Source organism: Cucumis melo, chromosome 2 (genome assembly GCF_025177605.1).
Source record: "Cucumis melo cultivar AY chromosome 2, USDA_Cmelo_AY_1.0, whole genome shotgun sequence".
Classification (NCBI taxonomy): domain Eukaryota; kingdom Viridiplantae; phylum Streptophyta; class Magnoliopsida; order Cucurbitales; family Cucurbitaceae; genus Cucumis; species Cucumis melo.
The window spans coordinates 13,463,463-13,490,053 of NC_066858.1; the positions used below are offsets into that span (position 1 = coordinate 13,463,463).

At 31.1% G+C, this 26,591-nt stretch overlaps 4 protein-coding genes across 4 annotated transcripts; 1 reads left to right on the top strand and 3 right to left on the bottom strand.

Annotated features, from left to right (window-relative positions):
* Positions 1-1,681: 1,681 nt before the first annotated feature.
* On the bottom strand, positions 1,682-2,604 carry LOC127148288 (uncharacterized). Its single transcript, XM_051081759.1, has 3 exons — positions 2,548-2,604; positions 2,238-2,469; positions 1,682-2,157 (listed from the first exon to the last, which is right to left on the bottom strand). The coding sequence occupies exons 1-3, from the start codon at positions 2,602-2,604 to the stop codon at positions 1,682-1,684; spliced, it is 765 nt and encodes a 254-aa protein (XP_050937716.1).
* Positions 2,605-3,175: 571 nt separating this feature from the next.
* LOC127148221 (L10-interacting MYB domain-containing protein-like) lies at positions 3,176-4,316 on the bottom strand. Its single transcript, XM_051081545.1, has 2 exons — positions 3,901-4,316; positions 3,176-3,821 (listed from the first exon to the last, which is right to left on the bottom strand). The coding sequence occupies exons 1-2, from the start codon at positions 4,264-4,266 to the stop codon at positions 3,285-3,287; spliced, it is 903 nt and encodes a 300-aa protein (XP_050937502.1). The 5' UTR covers positions 4,267-4,316; the 3' UTR covers positions 3,176-3,284.
* A 6,139-nt stretch (positions 4,317-10,455) lies between these two features.
* Positions 10,456-13,703, top strand: LOC103487335 (putative leucine-rich repeat receptor-like serine/threonine-protein kinase At2g24130). The gene is made up of 2 exons (XM_008445616.2): positions 10,456-13,048; positions 13,139-13,703. The coding sequence occupies exons 1-2, from the start codon at positions 10,456-10,458 to the stop codon at positions 13,534-13,536; spliced, it is 2,991 nt and encodes a 996-aa protein (XP_008443838.2). The 3' UTR covers positions 13,537-13,703.
* Positions 13,704-19,576: 5,873 nt separating this feature from the next.
* Positions 19,577-22,904, bottom strand: LOC103487336 (putative leucine-rich repeat receptor-like serine/threonine-protein kinase At2g24130). Its single transcript, XM_008445617.2, has 2 exons — positions 20,339-22,904; positions 19,577-20,209 (listed from the first exon to the last, which is right to left on the bottom strand). The coding sequence occupies exons 1-2, from the start codon at positions 22,902-22,904 to the stop codon at positions 19,797-19,799; spliced, it is 2,979 nt and encodes a 992-aa protein (XP_008443839.1). The 3' UTR covers positions 19,577-19,796.
* Between the last annotated feature and the right edge of the window lie 3,687 nt (positions 22,905-26,591).

Genomic DNA, 26,591 nt, shown 5'->3' on the forward strand with positions numbered 1-26,591 from the left:
CACGGACATGTTAGGCATCTAAAGTGGCCGTTCCTCTTCGAATATGAGTGACATATTTTTTAACACACTTTGCTATGGTAGGCTATAATGAATAGTGTATATGTCAATGCAAACTGCATACAGCTTGTAACAATCATAAAAATACTAACATTCAGCTAGCTGTAGCTAGAACGTCTGCTGGATCAATACGTTTGGTCCAGTAAATAGGATTTGAGAAGAAAGAAAGAATAGAAAAACACAGCAACATTGAGAAGAACAGAATATTGTTGTTGTTGCCCTAATAATGGCCTTGTTTTTCCTTCTTCTGTTGTCTGTAGTGTAGAGGAAACATCAGAGACTGTTTAGTTACTGAGAAAATCCATGGTTTCCTTACAATGCTGCTGCTTGTTGCAAACTAAGATGTTTGTATGATAAAAAAGATGTTTAGTCATAAACCACCATCAGCTGGAGCGCAGGGATTGTGAGCATTCAAGCTTTAAAATGACAACAGAAAAACAATACTTTTATATTCTTTGCATCTATCTCGATTATTGTAAATCTTTTTTGATAATATATCTAAAAAAATAATATTGTACTCCATATTTTCCTCCCTTTAATTTTTTAAAGTAAAGTATAGGTCCCTTTGGTTACCAAAAGAACAAAATGGTTACCAAAGTAATTTACTAGTCATACACCTTTGTTTTGATTCACATAATTGACTTCTCCTTCAACCTTCGCTAACAAAGTTATAATAAGTAATTGTTTCATGTATTGTTTAACTCATAATATCCATAAACTTAATTGACAAAAGTTAAAGCTCGCCATCATTTTTAAGTTCAACGGGTAGATCCTGTGATGCCATAGTTGAAGTATGATTGAATTTAAGACATGCAATATTTTTGTATGAAGTTTTAATGTTAACATGTTGGTAAAGAAAATTGTGAATATATTTTTGGTATAAAGCTGCTTTTCCTGGTCTTGTTTCTCATTGCTTTAGCAGGTTTCGGATTTGCCAGACAAAATTGCCTTCATGCCCGCTCTCTCCGCTGTTCACATTTGTTTGTAAGCTTTTATATATATATATATATATATATATATATATATATATATATATAATGATTTGAAGAGAAAATAATAAAAAGAAAAGAAAAATGGTAGATCGTGCATGATAGATTTGAAGTCAATTGCGGTGCACAATTATTTAACAAAACGCCGACGTTTAAATTCTAAAATTCAAACTCTTTTGTTTTATTTTAAACTCTATTACATACCAAAAATTCAATCAGATCAAACTTGTTGAAATTTAGGGCCCGTTTGGTAACATTTCTGTTCCCTGTTTCCTGTTTCCTGTTTTCTGTTTCTTGTTCCCTGTTTCTTCTTTCTTTAGAACAAGAAACAGGAATATGTTTGATAACTGTTTCTGTTTCTTGTTTCTTTAAAAAAAGAAACAGAAACAGAAAATGTGTTTGGTAACTGTTTCTTGTTTCCTGTTTTTATTATTTATTGTTTAATAGTTTTGTTTGATTGCTCATCTTCAAGATTTATTTTTATTTTATTCACATGTAATTCAATTAAACATTAAGTTAAAATTTATGTCCTGCATTAAACATAAAAATGAAAATTATCAAAAGTACTTTATATCATTTAATACAAAAAGTCCTAGTGCACAAATAAAAGAAATAACATAAACATAAAATTGTATCTATCCTTCAAATGTTGCCCAAATTTGATTTGCAATATCATCTCTCGCTCGGGCCATTTCTCGTAAATGCTGTCGACTCACATCTAATTCAATTATATCCCTCTGCAAATTGGCCGAAAAATTATGTGTATCTTCAACGATCATTAATTCATTGCTAAAGTCATTGAAAAGATCATCTTCACGATCATTCAATCTAATATAATTGTGAACTGTGCAACATGCTATCGGTATATATTTTTGTGTCTTGATCGGGTACGGAGGCATTTGCTTAAGAATAGGAAATCGAGCCTTCAGCACACCAAAACAACGTTCGATGACATTTCGCAGTGAAGAATGTCGATAATTAAACACTTCTTCTCTACCTCGAGGGCGATGTCTCCTTTCTCTAAAATCTCGTAAATGATATCTTTGACCTCGAAATGGTGCTAAAAATCCTGGCATATTTGAATATCCTGAGTCGACAAGATAGTATTGATCTGCATGTAATAAAGCAAATAAAAAATTATCATAAACTCAAATATGGAATTAAAGTTTTGAAAAACACATAATTACTTACCTCTCTTAGGCATAGGAAATTTATTCTCGGGATTCTTGATACATTCTTGGAGTATACGAGAATCATTGGCCGATCCTTCCCAACCAGACATGACATACGTGAATAACATATCAAATGAACAAACACACATTATATTCCATGTTGTGTTAGTTTTTCTTCCACGAAACGGTATTTGTTCATTTTGGGGAATGCTTGCAGCAACATGAGTGCCATCAATAGCACCAATACAATCCTAAAGGATAATAAAAAAACATAAATATATTTCTAAACATTATATTTCTGAAAATAAATCAAAACGTTAAGGCATTACCTTAAAGAAAGGGTAATATTTTGAATTTGATACGATCTCCGTTGCTACAGTGTCCATATTGGGTGGACGAATAATTTCTCCACCAAGCTTGCAAACTTTCCTCAAAACCTTGTTAAAAGCTAGAGAAATAGTATGACCCGAATGTTGAAATCTTTCTGCTGCTATACGATTGCTTTCATTATGTGATATGATTAATAAGAATATAGCAACTTTTTCTTGAACGGTAAGATACCTAGATGATTTCAGATTTGTCTTTGATTTTAAATCTTCACAAAACCTTATGAATGTAATTCTTTTCATTCTAAAACAATCAAAACATCTACTATCGTTTCCATTTAACAACTCAATCACATAATCATGTCCTCTCAGTGCAGAGGTTCTACATGGTTGTTTTGAATATTGTATCCTGTTGAAGCTCATGTAGAATAAAGTAAAAAGGATGCAAATACCATCATCATCGTCGTCAGAATCAAAACCGTCATCAGAATGATTATCTTGAATCAAGTCCATATCAATTCACTAGTATATCCCTAAATCAAACACAAAAAATGTACAAATCAAAGACTATTTATGACATAATCCATCTCAATACATCAAACGTAGCCATGTTAAAAAACAACACAAACCATAAAGTCAATTGAAGTCCATATCAATTCAAAGTCAAACATACAAAATCCATGTTTAAGTCTAATATTAAAAAGTAAATGACATAATCCTAAAACATCCCTAAGTGACATCTAAAGACTATTTATGAAATCTCTCTTCCTTGAATCGGGCATGCGCAAAAATAGCTTTCTCCAAGCAAGATCTCCGTGCAAGAGTTTCAGTATTTTGGAATAAGCCTCTCCATCAACATCCTCCATTGTATTTAAAATGTCTAAACATTCCATCAACTCTTCATGGAGATCATCTTTTTTGTTTGATGTTTGACTCTCATCAACTTGACTAGATGTACAACCAAAAGATCTTTTCTCAAGGATGTCATTCTTTCTCTTTGCATTCTCCGCATATACATCTAAGAATGATGAGAAGAAACTGCCAAATTCGTCTTTCTTTCTTCGAAATCGTTTTTTGCTTTTTCCTTTATTATTCTCTTCAACACCAACGTTTGTGTTGCTTGCAACATCATTTTCATTTTCATCTTCAGAATCTGAAATAAGTCTTGTTGATGGGCAAGCATTTACACCTGTTGCAGTAGTATCTCCAAAAATCCTTACGAGCTTTTCATAATGTGGGCAACCACTTTTTCTAAACTTTTTAGCTCTCTTATTCACCTATAGAAAATGAAAACTGTTTAGCTCTCTTATTCGCCTAAAGATGATTAGCAATTGAAAAAAACTGCAACTATTATACCTTAAAAAGCTCATTCCATTGCTCCTCTTCAAGATTGATGGTACCTAATAATGGATCCCAACCATTTCCTGTCATATCACTCAATATCTTTTTGAAGTCTTTGTACATTTGTCTTAATTTGTTAAACTTATTTTTCAATTGATCGTGAGAATAATTATATCCTGCACTAGCAATTAGTTGGCTTCTCATATAATTCCAACTAGTCTTTGTAAATGTTGTAGTTGGTCGATTGCCTTTTGCAACCTCTTCATCCATTAAGTCTACAAACAAAGTTTCACTTTTATTTGACCATGGTCCCTCACCTTTTAATTCATCAATCTCAACAACGTCATCGACACAAAGTTGTTCAGTTGATTTTTGTGACATCCTTTCTACATAATGACAAATCCAAAAATTAGTGGCAAAATTAAAATAAACAAACAGAATGTTTATAGTTTAAACAACATATATCAGTTCAGTTCAAACATGGCTAATTGCAAAAGCAAAAGAAAACATAATAGAATTAATATATAGTTTAAACAACATATATTTATGTAATTAAGCTTTGAGATTGACAAGTTAATAGATTTTTATATATTTTTGTAAATACTGTTTCATGAACATTCATGATGAAATTATTAAGTCATGGCAGAAATCATAACTTAAGTTCTATTAGTAACAAATTAGATATATTGGTCAAGAAGACTGAACATTCTTGTCTCGAAATCAAATTCTATATTCAGTTCTCTTCTCTAACATTTCCATGGAATCATTGTACAATAACACTATGTTTACATACATCACAAATAAGTAATGTTTTTCAGTTTTCTAAAAAACAAAAACCATACATGTGGACCAAATATCAACACTACAAAGAGACTTCCCAACTTCTTGACTTTTAGGTTCCCTTCAATTTAATTACGATGTTGATGGAAAAATGGGAGTGATAGAGAAAAGTCTTTGGATGAAATTGGAAGCTGTACTGTTAAATATCATATGTTAAACATTCATATTTTATACAGAGAATGAAGTTAGTAGATGCATTCATATTCCATACTGGCTTGTTAAGCATACCAGGAGGATCTATCCATTTTCAACAACTTCTGTTTTCACCAAAATTTTCCTTTGAACTGAACAAACCAAGGTGAAAACAGAGCAGCTGGATGTATGCTATTGGTTTCAATCATGACTAATTGAATTCAAATCTCAGTTGGTGGGCAAAGACAGGACTGAAGTTTTACTGAGTATTAAATCTCTATGCAACCAATACATGTAACTCGGGTAAATCTAATTCAACAGCATTCGAACTTTTGTACTAAATCAGCATCAGAAATGGGAATTTGATATATCATGTTCAGCATGAGAAGAGAAATTGTTTCATTCGAGTTCACTAAATTTAGAAAAACCATAAAGACAGCATTTCTTGCAATCTGCAGTCCAAACATTAATTTTCCCATAAAATAACTAACAACAGGAGAAGATTATCCAATTGCAGGACTCTAGCATCTTGTAGTGAAACGAAGATCAATGGGCAAGGATTTGGAAAAGCCCACAAAAAAATCAAATACCTAAACTCATCCCAACTCTCAAAAAGGTATGATAGAAAGTATGCTAAGAGTTTGAACTTGAAAAGAAAGCCAAAGACAGAAAGCAAAACAATTCAAAGCGGCATTATATCAAACACCTACCATGCATATTAATAAGCAAATATTTTATCAAACAAGACAATGTCAGGAGAGAATTGAAAACAATAATACTCGAATTCGTAAACATTAAAAACATCCCCAATAGATAAAGAAGGAACAAACATACAGAAATTAAAGAACATAGCCCAAGAATCATGATCCTCTATTCTTTACTAGCTACCATAACGGCAATAAAACACAATTTGAAAGGCGGGAAGCAAAATAATTAAAGAACTTAAAATGAAGAACCAACCCAGAATACCAGAAGATTTACCCCAATAGATACTGCTAAACGCCGAAGCCTGCAGGAGTAAAGGGCATTCGCCAGCACAAAAAGTTGCGGTTTTTAGAGAAATCTGTAGTCGTTTTTCTTAGACGAGAGAAGACAAAACCGAAGAGAACAGCTAGCCGGAGAGAAGACAAAACCGAAGAGAAAACCTAGCCGGAGAGAAGACAAAACGGAGAAGGGAGATGCCTAGCCGGAGAGAATGGAGAAGACGAGTGGAAGAGGAAAAGAGAAACAAAAAGAAATAAAGATGGGAACGAAACGAGAGAAACTTGTTTTTTTTGTTCCCACAAATTCTTAGATAAAATAGAAACGTTCCTTATTATTTTGAGAACAAGAAACAGGAAACTTTATCAAACAAATTCGTTTCTTAAAAATTAGAAACAGAAACAGGAAACGAGAAACAGGAACGTTATCAAACGGGCCCTTAGTTTCTTAAAAATTTTGTTGAAATTTATTGGTCCACCTAAATGTACACCTTTTGAAATAATGATTGTCATCCTTGTACTTCCCTTTGCATCTCTTTTCACAATTTTCTATAATTTTATTTCAATCCTATCGCGTGTTTAGCTTATGTTTAAAGGTTAAGATCAATGAAAATCATAGAAGTATTGAAAACTGTGAGTAATCAAATACGGAACAAAAATAAAATTTCAAATATGATTAAACTGAAAATCTTTGGAACTAAATAGATTTTATATTATAAATCAAGCCAAAAACATTCAATCTAAATATAGAATTGTAGTGGATCACATAACAAACTCATCTCATTGTTGTGTCAACAAATATCTTCTTTGTTTCACAACAATACAAATGCAATCTTTCACACTTTCGATTATGAAACCCTCAACTTCAGAAAAAAAAAAAAATTAATCAATGTACAGAGATTATAACAAAAAATTACTCGACGACTTCATGCATGATAGAACCCTCACTTCTTTTCTAAAAAAAGAAGAAAAAAAACAAAAAACTCAAATTATATATTCACCCAAAAGTCCTTAAACACCACAAAATTGACCAAAACTATAGTCTTGAACTTTTCACATGATGATGAGAACTAGAGGTGTAGGGAACAAGTATTGACTTTAATATTTATCCAAATGAGCACACACATCAACTTGCAAATTTGAGTTGACATTATATATATATATATGTGGAGCTTTGAAAAAGCTAGAAAACACACAATACACACACACACACACTCATTATTATTCTTTAATTATAATTATATCTTAGTTTTTATTGAAAAGTGATTCCAATAAAATTCACTTGAAAAGCCAAAAAAGGTAATCTACATTTGATGAACAACCCAGTATGAACCCTAATAATTTTAAACTTACATATATAACTCTCCCTTTTAGACCACTAACCTCTTTCTTTTCCATTTCTAATTCTAAATGTCAATGATCAATTTGGGATGACAATAAAGACTGATTACTATTGTTGGACAGAAAATTTTGGTTTTATTGCATCTCTTTCCCACATGGTTAATAATATTAATATTTATTCCCCTTCTTTCTTTTCATTAGTTTATATAGTGATGGCTTTTATTTTTTTTTAAATTTTAAGGCTCTTTGAGTTTTTACTTTATTTTCTTTTTAAATTCTCTTCTTTTTAATTAGTTGCTATTTATCTGACCCATTACCTCTTAAACAATCAATCTTATTTAATTCAATTCATTAGGATATAGATAGGGTTAGAATAATGTTTTCTGTCTCCATACTTTTAATAATCTTAAATTTAGTCCATATTACTAGTCTATTATTAAAAAAAAACATGTTATTCATTAGTATTTTTAATAACTTTTTAATATTCACATAATATAATTTCTTATATGAAAAATAGTATTATCATTTATCAATTTTGGTAAGAATTAATTTTGAGAAAATAAATTTAAAGTGTATAGATTAAAACTAGACACAACTAAAATCAAACAAAGACAAAAATAGTATTTTCATCAATTAATAAAGATGAAATTCAAATTTAGAGTACTAATATACTACCTGTATAATTATATGCATTTTACTTGTATGGCTAAGGTCAAAATTTGTATTTATGATCTAAAAAAAAATGCTATTTTAGTTCTAAACATTAACACACTTTGTTTCATTTTAATTCTAAATTTTCAAAACGTGAAATTAATCCCAACTTCTTTTTTCTTTGCTTTCATTGCTATTTCTAGTAGGTTAATTAATTAAAGAAGAAATAACATATAATTTTAAATATATATATATATTGGACATCTTGACATAACAATATATTGAAGTGATCTCTTAGATTAAAGGAGACAAACATTAAGTGAATGAATATCAAAATTGAGATTCACTACCATATAAGATACTTATTTTTAAAAGAAATCATAAAAAAAATGTATGAAACATACCAATTATAACCATTAAAAATGTGAGTTGAAAGAAGAAGAAGAAAAAAAGAATAGTAAGGTAGTTAAGTTAGTTATAAAGTAAAACAACTAATTCCAAAAGTGAAAAAAGAAAAGAAAAGAAAAGATCCAAAGGTAAAATTAGTTTAGTTATAAAGTCTCGTAAACAAAAGTTAGTAAAAAGAAAAGAAACTCATAATAAAAAATGTAAACAGTAAAAAGAGATTAAAAGAAGGGAAAAAGATAAAAAGATAAATTAAAGGTATGAAAATTAATATTTTGATGATTATACAGAGTTGAGATCAGCAGCCGACAAACATTCCAAAAGCCAAACAAATCCTCTCCTAATAAAATTATAATTTCTTAACAGCACAGAATCCACTAATCTCATCCCAATCCCACAACCCCACAATTCCACATTTCTCCATTTTTTTTATTTTCTTTCTTATAATACGTGTGCTTTTTGTTTAGAATATATATATTTATATATAGAGAGAGAGAGAGAGAGAGTTAGGCTTGTTTTACTTGTGCTGACGTGTTTGCCACCACATTGAATTCATAAGCTAAACCCTATCCTACGCGGCGTGTAATTTGTACACGTGGTCACCGCCCGTTCGTCCATTGTAAAAGTCAAACATCACCGGCGCCAAACCAAATCTCCTCCTTCCCTTCCTCTTCCTCTTCCTCTTCCTCCTGTTAGGCACAGTTCCTTTTTCTTTTTCTTTTTTTATTCTTTTAGCAAATTTATTTTTTATTTTTATTTTTACTATGTATAACTTTGACATTCAATCTTTTATTTAATTATTAACCTTGCATTTCTTCATGTTAAATTATTTTGACTTTTTTGTATTAAATTTACATTTTCATTTAATTTTTAAAAATTTTAAGATTGTATTTAATATATGTATAAACCGTAACAAAATGACATTTTTCTTATTATTATCTATTAGACATCGATTTGTACAAATAGGATGAGCATGATTGATCAAAAAACCAAGTCGAGAGATTAAAACTGACTTTATCGAAGGTAGACAATCGGAGATAAGAAGATGTTTGGTCGGTGTTAGTTTGGAAAATTTCTAAACTTAAATTGATTCAAACTAACTGACCGACCAACCAAATTGATGGTTGATGTATACTCCTTTGGAGTCAGGGTTAGTTAGAACCTTCATGAAACTGACCATAGTCATGTTCGATGACAGTCGATATACACTCCTTCAGTTTAGTGGCGGTTTGCTCTAAAAGCCAACTCCAATCCACTGATGCACATGTCTAGATACATACAATCCTTTACATATAGAGAGTAAACATGTAGTTTAATCAAATGGATTTTATTTAGGTTCTTTTGATAGATACGTATTTGATTTTTAGTTTTCTAAACTTGTATTTATTTTCTCACAATTTATCGTTTCTTAAGTAAATCTCATATATAGTATTGATAGAGTATTTATAGATATAATATCTCTGATGTAAATCTCATAAAAATTATTGAGTTCTCTTTACAGATATATTATGTGGTGATAGAGATTGGAAGGACAATCGTGTTATTTAACTGTCTTGTTGTTATAGATTCTTTTTCATGGTTAGTGGCTAAGAGTTCGTACATCCTAATTTTCTATGGTTTGGAGGTTATACTTCCACACATTATTTCATAGCCTAGCTAGTATTGTATAGTACTTTGATGTCCTATAGTGCTACTTGTGGTCTCCTTTTGTTTTGTGTGAGTTTGTGTTTCTTTATAGTTTTGTTGACTTCCTTCCATCTCATGTTTTTGTAGCTTTTGTATTTAATGTTAGTTTTTGCATTGACCTTTAACTTGTGAAACTCAATTCATCTTTTTATGGAACTATATACAATCTTATCGAAATCTTATTTAGTGTTGAATTTATAACATTTGAGAAAAAAAAAAAAGAAGTGTTTAATCACATGATAAATCTCCAAATATGCAATTAGAACACAAACCCCTTTATATTTATTAATAATACGTATGTCATTTGAACTAAAAATGAAAAAAATTCAACTCGTTACAAAAAGTCATCATAGAGTCAAATATAATCTCTACTATTTTATTAGCCATTTTACATTCCTTTCCCCTACTCTTCTTAAATCCCCTGTTCATCCTCCCCCGTTTCATCATCATCATCATCATCTCCTTCTCTTCCTCTCTCTCTCTCTCTCTCTCTCTCTCTCTTCCCTATTCCAACTCAAAATTTCATATTCAAATCATGGAGTTCTTCAAATTCTTTCCCTTATTTTTAACAGTTTTTCTCCTAAACAAAGCTTCTGCTGAAGAACAATCCTCCATTAATGCAGCTTCTGAAAAAGCAGCATTACTTTCTTTCAGAAATGGTATTGTTTCTGATCCACACAACTTTCTCAAAGATTGGAAATCATCTTCAACAATTCATTACTGTAATTGGGCTGGAATCAAATGCAATAACTCAACCCAACAAGTTCAAAAGCTTGATCTTAGTGAAAAATCCCTTAAGGGAACAATCTCTCCATCACTTTCAAATCTCTCTGCTTTAACCATTCTTGATCTCTCAAGAAACTCATTTGAAGGTTCAATTCCAATGGAGTTAGGATTTCTAGTTAATCTCCAGCAATTGAGTTTATCATGGAATCATCTCAATGGAAGTATCCCAAAAGAGATTGGATTTCTTCAGAATTTGAAGTTTCTTGATCTTGGTAGCAACAAACTCCAAGGGGAAATTCCTCTGTTTTGCAATGGCTCTAATTTGTCGTTGAAGTATATAGACTTATCAAACAATTCATTGGGTGGTGGAATCCCTTTAAGAAACGAATGCCCTTTGAAAAATTTGATGTGTCTTTTACTTTGGTCAAACAAATTAGTTGGGAAAATTCCTTTAGCGCTTTCGAATTCAACCAATTTGAAATGGTTGGATTTGGGTTCTAATAAGCTTAATGGAGAATTGCCTTCTGATATTGTTCTTAAAATGCCATTGTTGCAGTACCTTTACTTATCTGATAATGAGTTCATTAGTCATGATGGTAATTCAAATCTTCAACCCTTCTTTGCTTCTTTAGTGAATTCTTCAAATCTTCAAGAACTTGAGTTAGCTGGAAACAAACTTAGTGGGGAAATACCTTCCATCATTGGTGATCTTCATGTTAATCTTTCTCAGCTTCATTTAGATGATAATCTTATCTATGGTTCAATTCCTCCTTCAATTTCAAATCTTAGAAATCTTACCCTTTTGAATTTATCAAGTAATCTTTTGAATGGAACTATTCCTTCGGAACTTTCAAGATTGAGAAATCTAGAAAGGTTTTATCTTTCAAACAACTCACTTTCTGGTGAAATCCCATCTTCTCTTGGTGAAATCCCTCATTTGGGTCTTCTTGATTTGTCAAGAAACAAGCTTTCTGGTTTAATTCCTGAGGCTTTAGCTAATCTTACCCAGTTGAGAAAATTGCTTCTTTATTCCAATAATCTCTCAGGTACAATCCCATCAAGCTTAGGAAAATGCATAAACTTGGAGATTTTGGATCTCTCTAACAACCAAATTTCTGGTGTTCTTCCTAGTGAAGTTGCTGGATTGAGAAGCTTGAAGTTGTATTTGAATCTTTCGAGGAATCATTTACATGGGCCATTGCCATTAGAGCTAAGCAAAATGGATATGGTTCTTGCAATTGATTTATCTTCCAACAATCTCTCGGGCTCAATTCCATCTCAACTTGGAAACTGTATTGCTTTAGAAAATCTCAACTTATCTGATAATTCATTTGATGGCTCTTTACCAATTTCAATTGGGCAACTTCCATATCTTCAATCACTTGATGTTTCTTTGAACCATTTAACAGGAATCATACCAGAAAGCCTTGAAAAATCTCCAACTCTCAAGAAACTAAACCTCTCTTTCAACAATTTCTCAGGGAAAATCCCAAACAATGGTGTATTTTCATGGCTAACAATCTCATCTTTCTTAGGAAACAATGGTTTATGTGGATCATCATCATCATCAATTAAAGGCTTGCCAAAATGCAAAGAGAAACACAAACATCATATTCTATCAATTCTCATGTCTTCATCGGCAGCTTTCGTGTTCTGTATGATTGGGATTTCATTAGCAGCACTAAGGTCAAAAATGAGAAAAAGATTTGCAGTTTGTAACAGAAGGGATTTAGAAGAAGCAAATGAAGAAGAAGAAGAAGAAATGAAGTACCCAAGAATCTCATATGGACAATTAGTGGAAGCCACCAATGGATTCAGCTCCTCAAATTTAATTGGGTCAGGGAGATTTGGAGACGTGTACAAAGGAATTCTATCAGACAACACAAAAATTGCTGTGAAAGTATTGAATCCGACGAGAACGGCAGGGGAAATCTCAAGGAGTTTTAAAAGAGAATGTCAAGTATTGAAAAGAACAAGGCATAGGAATTTGATAAAAATCATAACAACTTGTAGTAGGCCAGATTTTAAAGCTCTTGTTCTTCCATTGATGGGTAATGGAAGCTTGGAAAGTCATCTTTATCCAAGCCAAATTGATTTGGTTCAATTGGTGAGTATTTGCAGAGATGTGGCTGAAGGAGTGGCATATTTGCATCATCATTCACATGTTAGAGTGGTGCATTGTGATCTCAAACCAAGTAATATTCTTCTTGATGAGGATATGACTGCTTTGGTTACTGATTTTGGAATTGCTAGATTAGTGAGTGGTGGTGGTGGTGGAGAAGATAATCATAATAACAGTAATAACAATAATGGTGGTGGTGGTGGTGGTGGTCAAGATGATTCAACTTCATTTAGTTCAACTCATGGCTTGCTTTGTGGATCTGTTGGTTACATAGCTCCTGGTAAGTTTAGTGACTATACGATACTTAAGTTGCTCTTTTTATATCTCAATCCAAACGGACCTAATATTCCTTCTCCAAATATGAACGCAGAGTACGGACTTGGAAAACAGGCGTCAACAGAAGGAGACGTGTTCAGTTTCGGGGTGCTTCTATTAGAACTCATAACAGGGAAACGTCCAACGGATCATTTTTTCGAGCAAGGAGCAGGACTACATGAATGGGTCAAAAGCCAATATCCCCACCAATTGGACCCCATCGTCGATGATGCTATGGATAGATACTGCACGGCGGCGGCAGAAAGGCGAGGCGGGCCAAGGCCTTGCAAACGGCTATGGCGTGAAGTGATCGTGGAGGTTATAGAAATGGGGTTGATGTGTACTCAGTTCAGTCCATCAATGAGGCCCTCCATGGTAGATGTGGCTCAAGAAATGACTCGTTTGAAGGAATATCTCTCACATTCTTTGTCATCTCTCTATACTAGACGATGACAAGATTGTCAGGAAAGCAAAATTGTCGAAGTTACTGGATTAATCTCTAGGGAAATGGAGGTTGTTGATCCATTGTTTTGTAATATGGTGTCATCAACTTCAACTTCAACTTTGTGTAGTTTTCTTTTAAAAGGGGAGGGAAATTTATTGGATTTGTTTGTTTGTATGGTGATTTTATGGTGGCTAACATGTATGTATATGGATTATGGGGGATATCTTTTAATGTAGGTTTGTAATTCTTATTTAAAGCATTTCTTTATAAAGGATATATATATGTACGTGTACATGTACAAACATGTGCATAAATTTTTTTAATTAATCTTTTTTATCCAACTATCAATGTTCTATGTTCTTATGGTTTTGGTATTATGTTTCATTGTTCTTTAAACTATTAATTTTGTGGTTTATTAAGTTGTTTTAATTTTAAATTATTAAATAACAATTACAAAGTGAACTTAAAACATAGTTCAATTCATATATATATATATAAAAAGTCATAATTGCGTTATCTACATGCGAATGAGAAAATGGAAAAATATTACATCATAATGATCAAATGATGGGTTTGAATTATGGTGTTAATATGTATTAGGAAAAATAGAAATATTTTTAATAATGGAATGGATAAAAACTCAAAAAAGGAGGCCGTTAGATATTTGTGTAGAGAGTTGAGAATTTAGGTTGACATTATCTTTGATTTTCCTTAATAATTATTATTAATTTAGTTTAAGCGCTGACCAATTAGTATCCCTAATGTCAATTATTAGCTTTAAGTCATTTACACTTGGTCAAACACACATCCCTAATAATTTTTCAACCCAACTCTTTTATTTTTCCAAGCTCTAATCAAAGCTATAAATATAGCAAAATATTATGTTGTCCCGAAAGTAATTTGCTATATTTATAATTTGTTGAGAGTAGATTTTAGTTTAATAGAATAAAGATAAAATAATATAAAATTTGATACCAACTTGCTTGTATAAGAAAACTTATATCCTAATCCTAGTTGATTAATTATAATAAATTCTAACTCGAATCTCTTCTAAATACATTGGTATTTTAGATTTCCAACTTATTAAAATTGAATTCATTTTCTCTATTTTGTAGGTCCTCTCTTACCAAATTACAAATTCAACTATTATCACGTGGAATTGCTCTTTTTTTCTTACCAACATTTGGCATCAATATATATATTTTAATTCATTTTGTTATATTTAAGAATATTCTTTTATAGACATGTCAATAAAAATGATTAAGATTTTAAAAATCAATAAATATCACTTTTTTTAACTCTAGAATACATAGATATTTCTTTTTTTTTTTTAATTCAATAAAATATTGATTGTTTTTGTTTATCAATAATATTATTGAAAATCATGTTAATAGTTATTAAGATTATATTAAGTCAGCGTAAGCATTCGTATAATCTTTCAATAATTAGTAAGATCTCAAATAATTGTTTTTCGAAAATGAATAAGGTGTTAATATATGATTTATACTAAAATCGTCCTATCTAAAAATTAAAACAAGAAAAAAATCAAAAGTTTGTTTCTAAATTGGAATTATTTACAAATATAACAATTTTAGAATCGATAAAAGTTGGTAGACACTAATAAATCTCAATTGCGTCGATACCTATCAATATCACTAATAAATACCGATATAAATAAATAAAAATCTATCCATTTCAATTTTATTATCTATAAAATTTTACAATATTTATGATTTCTTTTTCACTTTTTTATATATGAAAAGAGTCTTTTAATTAATTTATTGATTATTCAATCAATGTTGGAGAAACTTCTTTAGAGTTATTACTTTGATTTTTTATTATGTCTATGAAAATGAATGTAAGAGTGTAGATGAAATTGAAGTTACCAATTTAATCAAAATACTAATAAGAGAATACAAATGCAAAATCACAACAATATATAACAAACACGTGTCCATAGTGGAAATTACCCTAAACCATAAAGTTGGAGAGTAAAATTTGAGTTCCTTTTTTATGGGCTTACTATACGTAATTGGATAATTCCTCTACTTGGTTAGTTCAACAACTTCAACACTTATGAGATGGACATGTCTTTCATTCACCTTTTTGTTTTCTTTTTTTTTTTTAACTTTTAACCATTCATTTTTTGGGCCTCCTTTTATTGGTTCTATATCAGTCTTTTTTTTTTTTATAAATTCTCCTTTTTGAGTTCGACAAACAAAAATTGTATAGATACGATACGATTTATTAACGGTGTGTCAGTTACGTCTATACGACAAAGAGAGAACAATACTATTAAAAAACGATGTCACTAGATTAGAGAGCTTATATATTGAATTGTTGAACTCTAAAGTCTAAATTGTAAATAATTTATAAATAATACATATACTCAAAACGAGAATCAAAGAACTTTAGAGCAAAGAGTGAAGTTGTGAAATTTGAAGAGTTGTTTAGTTGTAGATAAAATCCATAGTCTAAGAAGTGAATAAGACACAAAATTAATAATTGTTTTAGTCTTGATAATAATGAGAACTTAGGGCCAAACAAATGGTATCTCCTAGCTCCAATTGCTTAAGCCAAACACCCTCAATTCAATTAAACTATGCTCAAATAAACTGTATACTTAAAGTTACTAAAAAAAAACATAGTTTCACATCAATTCAAAGTAAGAGGGATATTTGTTATAAAAATATAAACAATTTCTCTATTGTTACTAATACTGTGATAATCAAAATAGATAAATAGAACCATGTAAACATAAGTCCAAAGTGGACAACGTCATACGATCATGTTTCATGATAAAACATTTCATAGCACATCTTATACTAACTTACAATAAACTAATTGAATCCTTTTTTTTTTTTTTTTTGGTTTATCCAAAAAAAGTTGATGAACAATGAATCCAATAAGTTGAGGCCAATGCCAAGGGAATGATAACAAAAAAAAAAAAAAAACTCTCAACTATAAAGTTTAAACTAAGCTATGATAATTCAAGCTATCAGTCATATTATTACATCAAAATGATGAAGACATTAAAGTAAATTGCCATATACATAAGGTTACTATCATGGAGAAAAATGACAGCTCTACCTACCTCAAATAATCAATAATGGTGAGCTTTTTTCTTATTGTAATTAATCAGTGGGATGAGCATTGTGCTTTAATATCATTTGCACATACTTTTCAAGGCTTCATTGGGATATATCTATTTGTCCACTAGTCATCATCTTCTATTTCTTAACCAATTGTTTCTTTTGTTTCAAAGTTCCTTATAATAATAAGAACCTTCTAGCATTATCTCCACAAAGATCTTATGCTCAAAAACAAAATAAAAACACCCCTTTTTCAAGTTATTCAATTGGCATATAACAAATGAATGTATCTACATGATCATGTCAAAGAAGTATCATAGACGTTTTGGCTATTTTACAAGTTATCATGTAATCGTTTGCTCCGTTGTTTCATGAAGTGATCTCACCTAGCTACAAATTATATTATGTACTTCTTTCTGTGTAGGTCGTTAAAAAGCGAATAGCCAACACTTTTGAAACAACCATTACTTGAGTTACCATCTAATTGAAACACAAAGACCGTTATAAAATCGAGAATCAAAGAGAGTGAAAAAACTGTATAAATAGTAAAAAGATCAACGTAGAGATTTACATGGTTCACTAACAATATATATAGTTAACCACTGATAGAAGAAGATAACAACTTATTATTAGAGATTTAAAACGACAAATAATAGCTGATTTAAGACATTCCAACAAGTCAAACTAGTTAAATATATATTAGTTAACCAACCTTCTTAAGTCAAAACAAAGACATCAAAAAGTTAACCAAATGAATAGGTTTCTGTTGAATATTGTCATGGGGAGATATATCTTATGTACTTTTGTTGAAAAAGTTGGTTCCCTCCAAGTAGTAGGCTTCATGATTTCAATGACAGATGGATTGTGGTTTGAATATATTTCCCTAGGATACTTTTTAAAAGATATAGATTTTCACTCAAGTGGAATCTTACCAAACACAAGAGTTTGTTAGCTGGATAAGATTGCAACGATACGACGACTCTAAATCTAGTACGAAACGAGAAATTAACCAATGACTACACTACTCGTACTTGAAGCAATGTTGCAAAATAAAGTTTGTTGAATGCAAATATATGTCAGTAGTTGACATTCTTTTCAAGTCTTCTTATTCACACTTAACTTGATAATCATATTGTGTTCTATCTATAACGTTAAATCTTAACACAAGAGTTCAACAAAGGAGACTCTAATTCAATTTCAATTTTCAGTCTTTTTTCTTTACTACGGTTTTCGGGTGATTCAGTACAAGAGTTCAACAAAGGAGACTCTAATTCAATTTCAATTTTCAGTCTTTTTTCTTTACTACGGTTTTCGGGTGATTCAGTATAGGACTTGTTTCAAATGACTTTCTAAATGCTTAAAAAATAATATCTAAAACTATGAAACTCAAGGAAAGGAAGCTAGGGTTGACTAATGATCTTATCTGTAATTGAAGTTTGAGATTATTTCACTTACAACAAATCCAAAAAAATCACCACAAGATTTGGACCTAACTGAGGCAAACAACATGGTATAGCAAGTTTCTGATAAAGTGGAAGTGATTAATTTAAGTGTGTAAAGTTATAAAAGTGGAGATAATCATTGTATTAGAAGGTGATACAATGAACTTTTTGTCATCCTCCACTTAGAACATAATCTAGAATCAAGATTATTGCTAATTCCATCTGAATGGTAGGTTAAAAGAGATATATAAGTGCAGTTTTGAACATTAAATTATGTAGGCAATAACCTCATGTGCTTCTTTTGCCAAACACAACTCTATTTCTTTAATAGATATTTTTGGATTTTGTGTAGGGAAGATCATATTGGTTGAAGATATGTTCATAAACTGATTTCTCTTGCTTGAAAAGACCACCAAAAAGCCATTTTTTAAGCAAATAAATTGGCTTTTATGTTTGGTGATGATACTAGTTAGGTTCTAGCTAATATCTGTTTTTAGGCTTTGTTTGTATTCTAAAACAGAACCAAAAACAAAATCCCAGCTGTGAAACTATCAAAAAATCTTACTGTCGTTAGATTCGAACTCGAAAACGAGACATATTGGTTTTTTTTTAAGACATAGGGACCTTTTGTTATAGACATTACCTGCAAATCCGTAGCCAAAATATCTAATCAAATTGCAATATTTAACATTTTTATGTGTGTGTAAGGCTTTATATATGCATTATCTGTTACTTACCATACTTTAGATATATGTTGTTATGAAATCAACGGATAAAGAAAATGAGACAACATAAATATAAATAATAAAGATCGACACAAATGTGTTAGCTACATCCATAGGTAGAGGGAGAGAATAGTTTTATTAAAAGAGAACAGTATGAGACAATACAGATTTTAGATGTGTCAATAGGATTAAAACGTTTATATATTAACACAACCATTTAAACCATAGGCCAAACTCATAGATAACATATAACCCATATACAATTTAGGTTTTGTATATAGGTTTTTGGGGTGACCTTATGTTCGGTTATTCAAAGTGCCAAATAACAAATTTAATAATTCTAAAAATATACTAAATATGATTGAAAATTATCGACTATGTTACACATCAAACACCAGTCATATTGAACTTTTTTAGCCAATTTGGAAGTCTGTTCCTTTGTAATTGGTGACAATTTGGCATGATTCGTTGTCAAAAATTCTTGTATAGACATGTACTTATGTTGAAACATCAGGAGTGCTTTTATACATCCACTTTCTGTACACATAACATTCATGTTCTCGCTTTTTTGGAAAAGTTAAAAGAGTGATCTTTTTCAAACTGACAACTAAAAGCGTTCAGATTGTCTCTCATATATTTCTTGTACATCCTGTGTTCTCACTTTTCGCATATCTAACAAGTGGAGAGAATGCTTCATTACTATCTACACCTCCATTTTGAACCTCTCCTTTTCTTTCTTCACATGGTATTCAATGCTCTCTATAGAAAATTCACTTTCAACCAACAATCTTGTAGTAATTTTTTTATGTTTATTATCTTATATCATTTACTGTTACATGTTTACATCCTGATTTTGCTGAGGTGATTGAACTCAAATTCTATCCCTTCTCCTTAGCCCTGAATTTGCTATTCCAAATAAACTCAGCAAAGCTATACTTGTTAGCAGGCCTAAGACAACCAAATCGAACAAATGAACAACATCAAATTGCTCTACGTCTTTGCAAACCAATCAGCAGCCTTCATCGTTTGCAGGACTGGCTTCTCGAATCAACAACGATGAGGAGTTCAAAAGATGTTCCTTTAAACGAGTCATTTCATGAGCTACATCAACCATACTCGGCCTGAACGATGGAGTGTACTGCGTGCACATGATACTGAGCTCGAGCAACTCAAATATAACTTCACGTCGCAGTTTAGGAAATTGTTTTGCAACGTTTGGCCTCGAAAAGCCGTATCTTTCCATTGCTTCATCAACTATGTCGTCAAGTTTATGAGGGTAGTGACTTTTAACCCATTCATGAAGGCCTGCCCCTTGTTGGAAATCAAGATCAGTTGGACGCTTTCCTGTCACAACTTCTAACAGAAGAACTCCAAAACTAAACACATCTCCTTCAGTTGAAGCACGTTCTCCTAATCCATATTCTGCATTTCCAAAGACAAGAAAAAAAAAAAAGATAAATATTAACAAGATTAACTCTAATCATGGCCTAATAACTTGTTAAAAGGAACAAAGTAATGTGTTTAGTTCAAATAGACTGTTTATCCATTCACCTGGAGCTATGTAGCCAACAGATCCACATAACAAACCATGAGTTGAACTGAAGGAGGTTGACTCGCTCCGATGAGAAGTACTATTGTTAGTTTCTCCCTGAATGATCAGTCTCGAAATTCCGAAATCAGTGACCAAAGCAGCCATGTCATCATCAAGAAGAATGTTGCTCGGTTTAATATCACAATGCACCACCCTAATTGGTGAGTGATGATGTAAATAAGCCACACCTTGAGCCACATCACTGCAAATGCTAACCAATTGAGCCAAATCCGGTTTATGAATGCTTGATCCTCGATTGTTAGGATAAAGATAGCTTTCCAAGCTGCCATTTGACATCAATGGAAGAACAAGAGCATTGAAATCTGGTCTGCTACAAGTGGTTATGATCCTGATCAAATTTCTATGCCTTGTTCTTTTCAACACCTGACATTCTCTTTTGAAGCTTCCTGAGATTTCACCACCTATTCTAATTGGTTTCAAGACTTTGACAGCAATCTTTGTCTTATCAGGTAAAATTCCCTTGTAGACTTCTCCAAATCTTCCTGAGCCAATCAAGTTAGAAGAGCTGAAACCATCAGTGGCATCCACAAGTTGTCTGTATGAAATTCTTGGATATTTCATCTCCTTCCTCTCTGTAATTTGTTCTTCACATTCTTCAAAACCCCTTCGATTCAAAATCGAAATATTCAATCTTGTTTTCAACCTGAGTGCAAAGACAATCCCGGCAATGCAAAACACAAAAGCTACAGATGAACACAAGAGAATTGGCAGAAACTTATAAAACTTGTGTCTTTCCCTACACTTTGGCAAGCCTATGATTGAGCCACAAAGACCATTATTTCCAAGGAAAGAATACATTGTCAGCCATGAAAATACTCCCTTATCTGGTACTCGACCTGAAAAATTGTTAAAAGAAATGTTGAGCTGCTTGAGACTTGAAGATGTCTGAAGAGAATCTGGAATGTTCCCAATCAATTGGTTGAATGAAACATCAAGTGTTTGAAGAGAAGGAAATTGGCCAATGGAAAATGGTAAAGACCCATCAAAGGAGTTATAAGATAAATTTAAATATTCTAAGGCAATGCAGTTTCCAAGTCGAGATGGAATTGGGCCTGAGAGATTGTTTGAGGACAAATCAATTGCAAGGATCATATCCATTTTACTAAGCTCCAATGGCAAAGGTCCATGTAAATGGTTTCTTGACAGATTCAAATAAATTTTCATGGTTCTAACAGCAATTTCACTTGGTATAACACCAGAAATTTGATTGCTAGAAAGGTCCAAGGAATCCAAGTTGTTACATTTTCCCAAACTGGGTGGGATTGTTCCTGAGAGATGGTTCCCATAAAGCCATAATTGCCTCAACTGTGAAAGATTGGCCAAAGTTTCAGGAACAGAACCAGAAAGCTTGTTCCTAGAAAAATCAATATAACTCAAAGGCTGGATTTCACCAAGAGAATATGGGATCTCACCAGAAAGTAAATTATTAGACAGTTGAATACTCTCAAGTTTCCTTAATCTTCCAACCTCAAAAGGAATAGTTCCATTCAAAAGATTACCAGACAAGTTCAAAACAGTTAGGTTAATGAGCTTTGAAATGGAAGGAGGAATTGAACCATGTATAAGATTATTACTCAAATGAAGCTCTGAGAGATTAGCATGAAGATCACCAATAATAGAAGGAATCTCTCCACCAAGATGATTGCTAGCTAAATCAATCTGTTGAAGCTTTGATGAATTTAAGAAAGAAGAAAAGAAAGGCTCAAGATTTGAGTTCCCATCATGACTAACAAATTCATTCTCAAACAAATAAAGGTAAACCAAGGATGGCATTTTCATAACAGGAAATTCCCCACTCAACTTATTTGACCCCAAATCCAACCATTGTAGTGTTGTTGAGTTCAAAAGAGCAGAAGGAATTTGCCCCTCAAACTTATTAGCCCATAGCAGAAACTTCTCCAAACCTTTCATCTCACAACCATTTTTCAAAGGTATTTTCCCACTTAAAGAATTGTTTGACAGGTCTATATATATCAATGAAGAACTAGACCCATTACAGAATAGCAACTCGGGAATCTTCCCTTCAAGTTTGTTGCTACCAAAATGAAGATACTCTAATTTATTCAGATTTTGAAGCTCCATAGGGATTTTTCCTGTGAGTAAATTCAATTTCAAATCCAGTTGCTCAAGATTACGTAAAGAACCTAATTCCTTGGGGATTTGACCTTCAAAGAAATTATCGGATAGATCAAGAATCGTTAAGGAAGAAAGATTGGAAAGAAATGGAGAAATTGTGCCATGAATTGAGTTTCGAGAAAGATCAATTGACACAACTTTGTGAGTGACATTGTTGCATTCAATTCCTGTCCAGTTACAGAAGTGAAGATTTGAATCTAATCTCCAATTTTGAAGATGGTTTTTTGGGTCAGAAAAAATTCCATTTTTGAAAGCAAGTAATGCTGCTTTGTTGTTGTTATCTTCAAGAATCCCAAATGTTCCATTGAAGAGAAGAAGAAGAAGAAGAATCAAGCATAGAGAAAAAGGAAGCTTGAAAAGAAACCCCATTGATGAAACAGAAGAAAAAAAAAATCTTTTTACAAGACAAAGGGATTTAGGAAGAGATGAGTTACACAGCAAAGTGCAGTGTTAATTTATTTGAAAACTTTTGGGAGAAGAACCATCGTTGACAAGTGGATGATCATTTGACCACAGTGGGCTTTGACTTTTGAATTTGACTAATGAAATGGGATTTTTTAAAAAAAAAAATTTGGTGATGTGTGAACATTGATTAAAGAAGTGAATTTGGTGTTATGTTCTAGTTGTATTAGGGAAGGTGTAGAATTAAGTTAATTAATTAATGAATGGTGGTGAACCCATAAACTAAGCATCCAATAGAACTTTGAAAACAATCATGTTAAAAGAAACTAAAGAATGGTCGGTATGAAATAGAAATTATTGCTTTCCCAAGTGTGGATGGATTATGAAAGATAATTTTAGATTCGGTTTCAATTTAGTTTTGATTCTTCTAATTTTGGCTTTGTTATATATGTTTTTGTTAGATGTCAATTATGTTGGTCTAAAAACACTCATAAACAACCTAATTAAATATAAAAGAAGTCAGAAAAAGACGAAAGAACTCCTATTGACACAAATAAGCAAAGTTAATCAATATTCAAGTTCACTCTCGAACTCCCAAAAGGTCGTGAAGAACTTATTTCATAAGCTAAAAGCCCATTGGTCATCTTACCACTACTAGACTGTACCTAGCAATTCTCCAACTTTTGGATAAATCCACGTAATATTTTCAGGTCTAATTCGAAGAACAAAAAGTTTAAAAACTTCAGACCAAGTTACAATAAATAGTAAAATATGACTTTTAACTTAAGTAAGCCTAAAAGAGTCATCAATCTCTTACCGTAAAACTTGTTGCACCCTTCTTTGCATCTTTTTATTTAAACATTGGAATGTGTAGAAGCACACTGTATTCATGTGCAATTTTTTATTTTTAATTTTAATATGCCATCTCTTCTCAACTATTTTCTTAAATGTGTCAATCAAACAAGTTGAACTTAAAATTTGTATGTTAGTAATAAGGCCATGATACAGATGTTTTATGAGACAAATTTTTTGTGATAATACTAAAGGAATGTTTTTAAGAGAATTCTCCAAAAATTAAATCAAATTAAAGTTTTGAAAAACATAAAAATCATAGAGAGAATTAGGAGTGTTAAAACACATTGTAACTTGTAAAACTTGATCCACCCGACCTGACCCCGTACATACCGTAGTTGAGTTATTAGCTCATTTGGGTTGAGTTAGGTTAAAAAGAGAAAATCCTATGGATTGGATTGGTGTATAGGTTGGTTTATAGGTTCACACAAACCAACCCAAAACTATTATTAATTTAAAAGTATATGTTTTTTTTTTCTATTTATGATACTATTATTTTATACGAGAAATTGTCAAAAATAAAATATTTAACAAAATATTTAAACTTCATATAAAAATCAAGTATAATAAGTTTTGTCTTTTAGTGATCTTGTTCTAAGAGTGTAAATAGTTTGTCAATTTTTTTCTATTTTTGGAAAACATCTATTTATATTATGTAAATAATTGTTTTGTTTTATATTTTTTTATTTTATTTTATGAGTTTTTTTTTTTTTTTTGAAAAAAATTGTTTTCCCAACACTAGTGAGATTAGTTTTGGAGACTTTGTAAAGAAACTTTTCATAATGCAAATTGAAATTGAGTTATTTTTTTTGGTTCAATATATAAAAATAAATAAATAAAATTGTTACATGTTCGCATTTTGCTTGATTTAAGAATAAATTTAAATAAGCGATCGACTAAATCGAACTAACCCAACCCAAATGTTTCAAAGGTTGGGTTCATTATTTAATAAGAGTTATTTGAGTTAAAAATGTATAACCCCAACAATTGGATCATTAAGCCTAAAATTACTCAAACCCACAACCCAACCCAACTCACAAATATCCCTAGATAGAATATTAGTACAATTTTTATTTTTATAAATGAAATTATGTAACAACAATTCTCTTTTGTGCAGTGTTAAATGCCGCATAGTATATCCTAACAAGATCAATAACAATAATGCCCTAACAATAATAAAAATAACAAAGAGTAAAACAATGGAAACATGGGGATTGATAACCCACCTCGATGTAACAACACCTACATTTATGAGGCAAATTGCCCAGGAAAGATAATTCACTAACATATCAATAAGTTAAACAATTACAACGTTGTACTTATTTCTTTAGGCTCTCAAGATTACATAACAATCGTAAAGCTGCTAATTTACTAGATACTTAGGCTTCCCCCTAGATGTGGTACTTTCTCTCTTCAATACTTAGACTCTCCCTAGATGTAGGCTGCTATTTGTGTCTATTCGAGATAGAAAGAGATAAAATTATACCTCTGTCTATCTCGAATAGACACAGATAGTTGTCTATCTATGTCTATCTAAAATATATTTATTTATACTTATTACTTTTTTTTTTACTTATCTTATCTATTAAGTTTATCCCATCAGCAACAATGAATACGAGGTAATGGATGGAAATGACAGTTCACAGTGAAGCTAGACTTTGGATCCTGTAGTTGTCAAGCATGACATTTTGAGGAAATTCCATGTACATGTGCTCTTGTTGTTCTACGAAAGCTTAATTTAGGTACATATTCTTATTTAGATGAGTTTATTATAAACAAACATGGTCAACAACATACATGGTGGTGCGACTTATAGGAGTTCATTTGGATTGAAGAGTTAAAGATGATGTCATGAAAACATTACTTTCTACTGTTAAACTAAGAAAATAAAGAATTACATTGTACTTAAAAGTTTATCAAGATATTCCAATTGTAATTGTAAAAGTCACAATAATAATTGAATTTAAAAGTTCATCAAGATGTTCTAATCATAATTGAATTTTATCACTATTTACTTTGTCTATATTGGATAGATAATGATGGAGTTATATCACTTTCTATCTCAAGTATATGCAATGTAAAGTTCTATACAGGTTTCTCTTCTTTTTCATTTTCTTCTTTTATTTCAATTTTTCATTTTCTTTAACTTTAATTTCTTCTGTTTGCAAGCATATAACTAAAAGTAAGAATTTTCAAAAAAAAAAATTTATATAGTAGTTTGAAATAAAAAAAAATTGTTACTTATTTGAAATAAAAATGTGATAGATGACTATCCTTTTTTATTCCAGATAATCAGATAAAAATAAAAGACTCATTGTCTATACTAAACAAGGATAGACCACTATCTATCCCAAATAGATAATGATAGATATATAATTTGAAAAAGATTCAAATTTCAGCCAACAATTGTGTTATAGGTGTTTCTAAACTTGTAGTTCGAATTGTTTCCAAATCATCTTCATCTTCAACTTCATCTATCTTATAATGGAAAGTAAAATTTTTTAAAAACTTAATATACAATTTTAATAGTTTGAGATAAGAAAATTATAGATCACTATCATTATCTATATGAGAGTGGTCTATCTTTATCTGACATAGATAAATCTATAATTTGGGTAATAGTATGTTTTTTCTATATAAAGAAAAGAATTCTTATAATTATACATTAATAAGTCCGAGCTTATTGTTGGGCTTTTAAAATATTATGTACAAGGTAAATATTTTATCAAATTGTTATATTTAAAAAAAAACTATTACAAAAGTACCATCTACATTATTTATTCAAAATTATATTTGCAAGGA

Excerpts from the sequence above, each read along its gene's own strand:
- LOC127148288 (XM_051081759.1), bottom strand. The coding sequence starts at position 2,604 with ATGGACACTGTAGCAACGGAGATCGTATCAAATTCAAAATATTACCCT. Across the intron at positions 2,470-2,547 it reads AATATTACCCTTTCTTTAAG|GATTGTATTGGTGCTATTGA; the intron begins GTAATGCCTTAA and ends ATTATCCTTTAG. Across the intron at positions 2,158-2,237 it reads ATTTCCTATGCCTAAGAGAG|ATCAATACTATCTTGTCGAC; the intron begins GTAAGTAATTAT and ends TATTACATGCAG.
- LOC127148221 (XM_051081545.1), bottom strand. The coding sequence starts at position 4,266 with ATGTCACAAAAATCAACTGAACAACTTTGTGTCGATGACGTTGTTGAG. Across the intron at positions 3,822-3,900 it reads AATGGAATGAGCTTTTTAAG|GTGAATAAGAGAGCTAAAAA; the intron begins GTATAATAGTTG and ends CATTTTCTATAG.
- LOC103487335 (XM_008445616.2), top strand. The coding sequence starts at position 10,456 with ATGGAGTTCTTCAAATTCTTTCCCTTATTTTTAACAGTTTTTCTCCTA. Across the intron at positions 13,049-13,138 it reads TGTTGGTTACATAGCTCCTG|AGTACGGACTTGGAAAACAG; the intron begins GTAAGTTTAGTG and ends ATATGAACGCAG.
- LOC103487336 (XM_008445617.2), bottom strand. The coding sequence starts at position 22,904 with ATGGGGTTTCTTTTCAAGCTTCCTTTTTCTCTATGCTTGATTCTTCTT. Across the intron at positions 20,210-20,338 it reads TGTTGGCTACATAGCTCCAG|AATATGGATTAGGAGAACGT; the intron begins GTGAATGGATAA and ends TTGGAAATGCAG.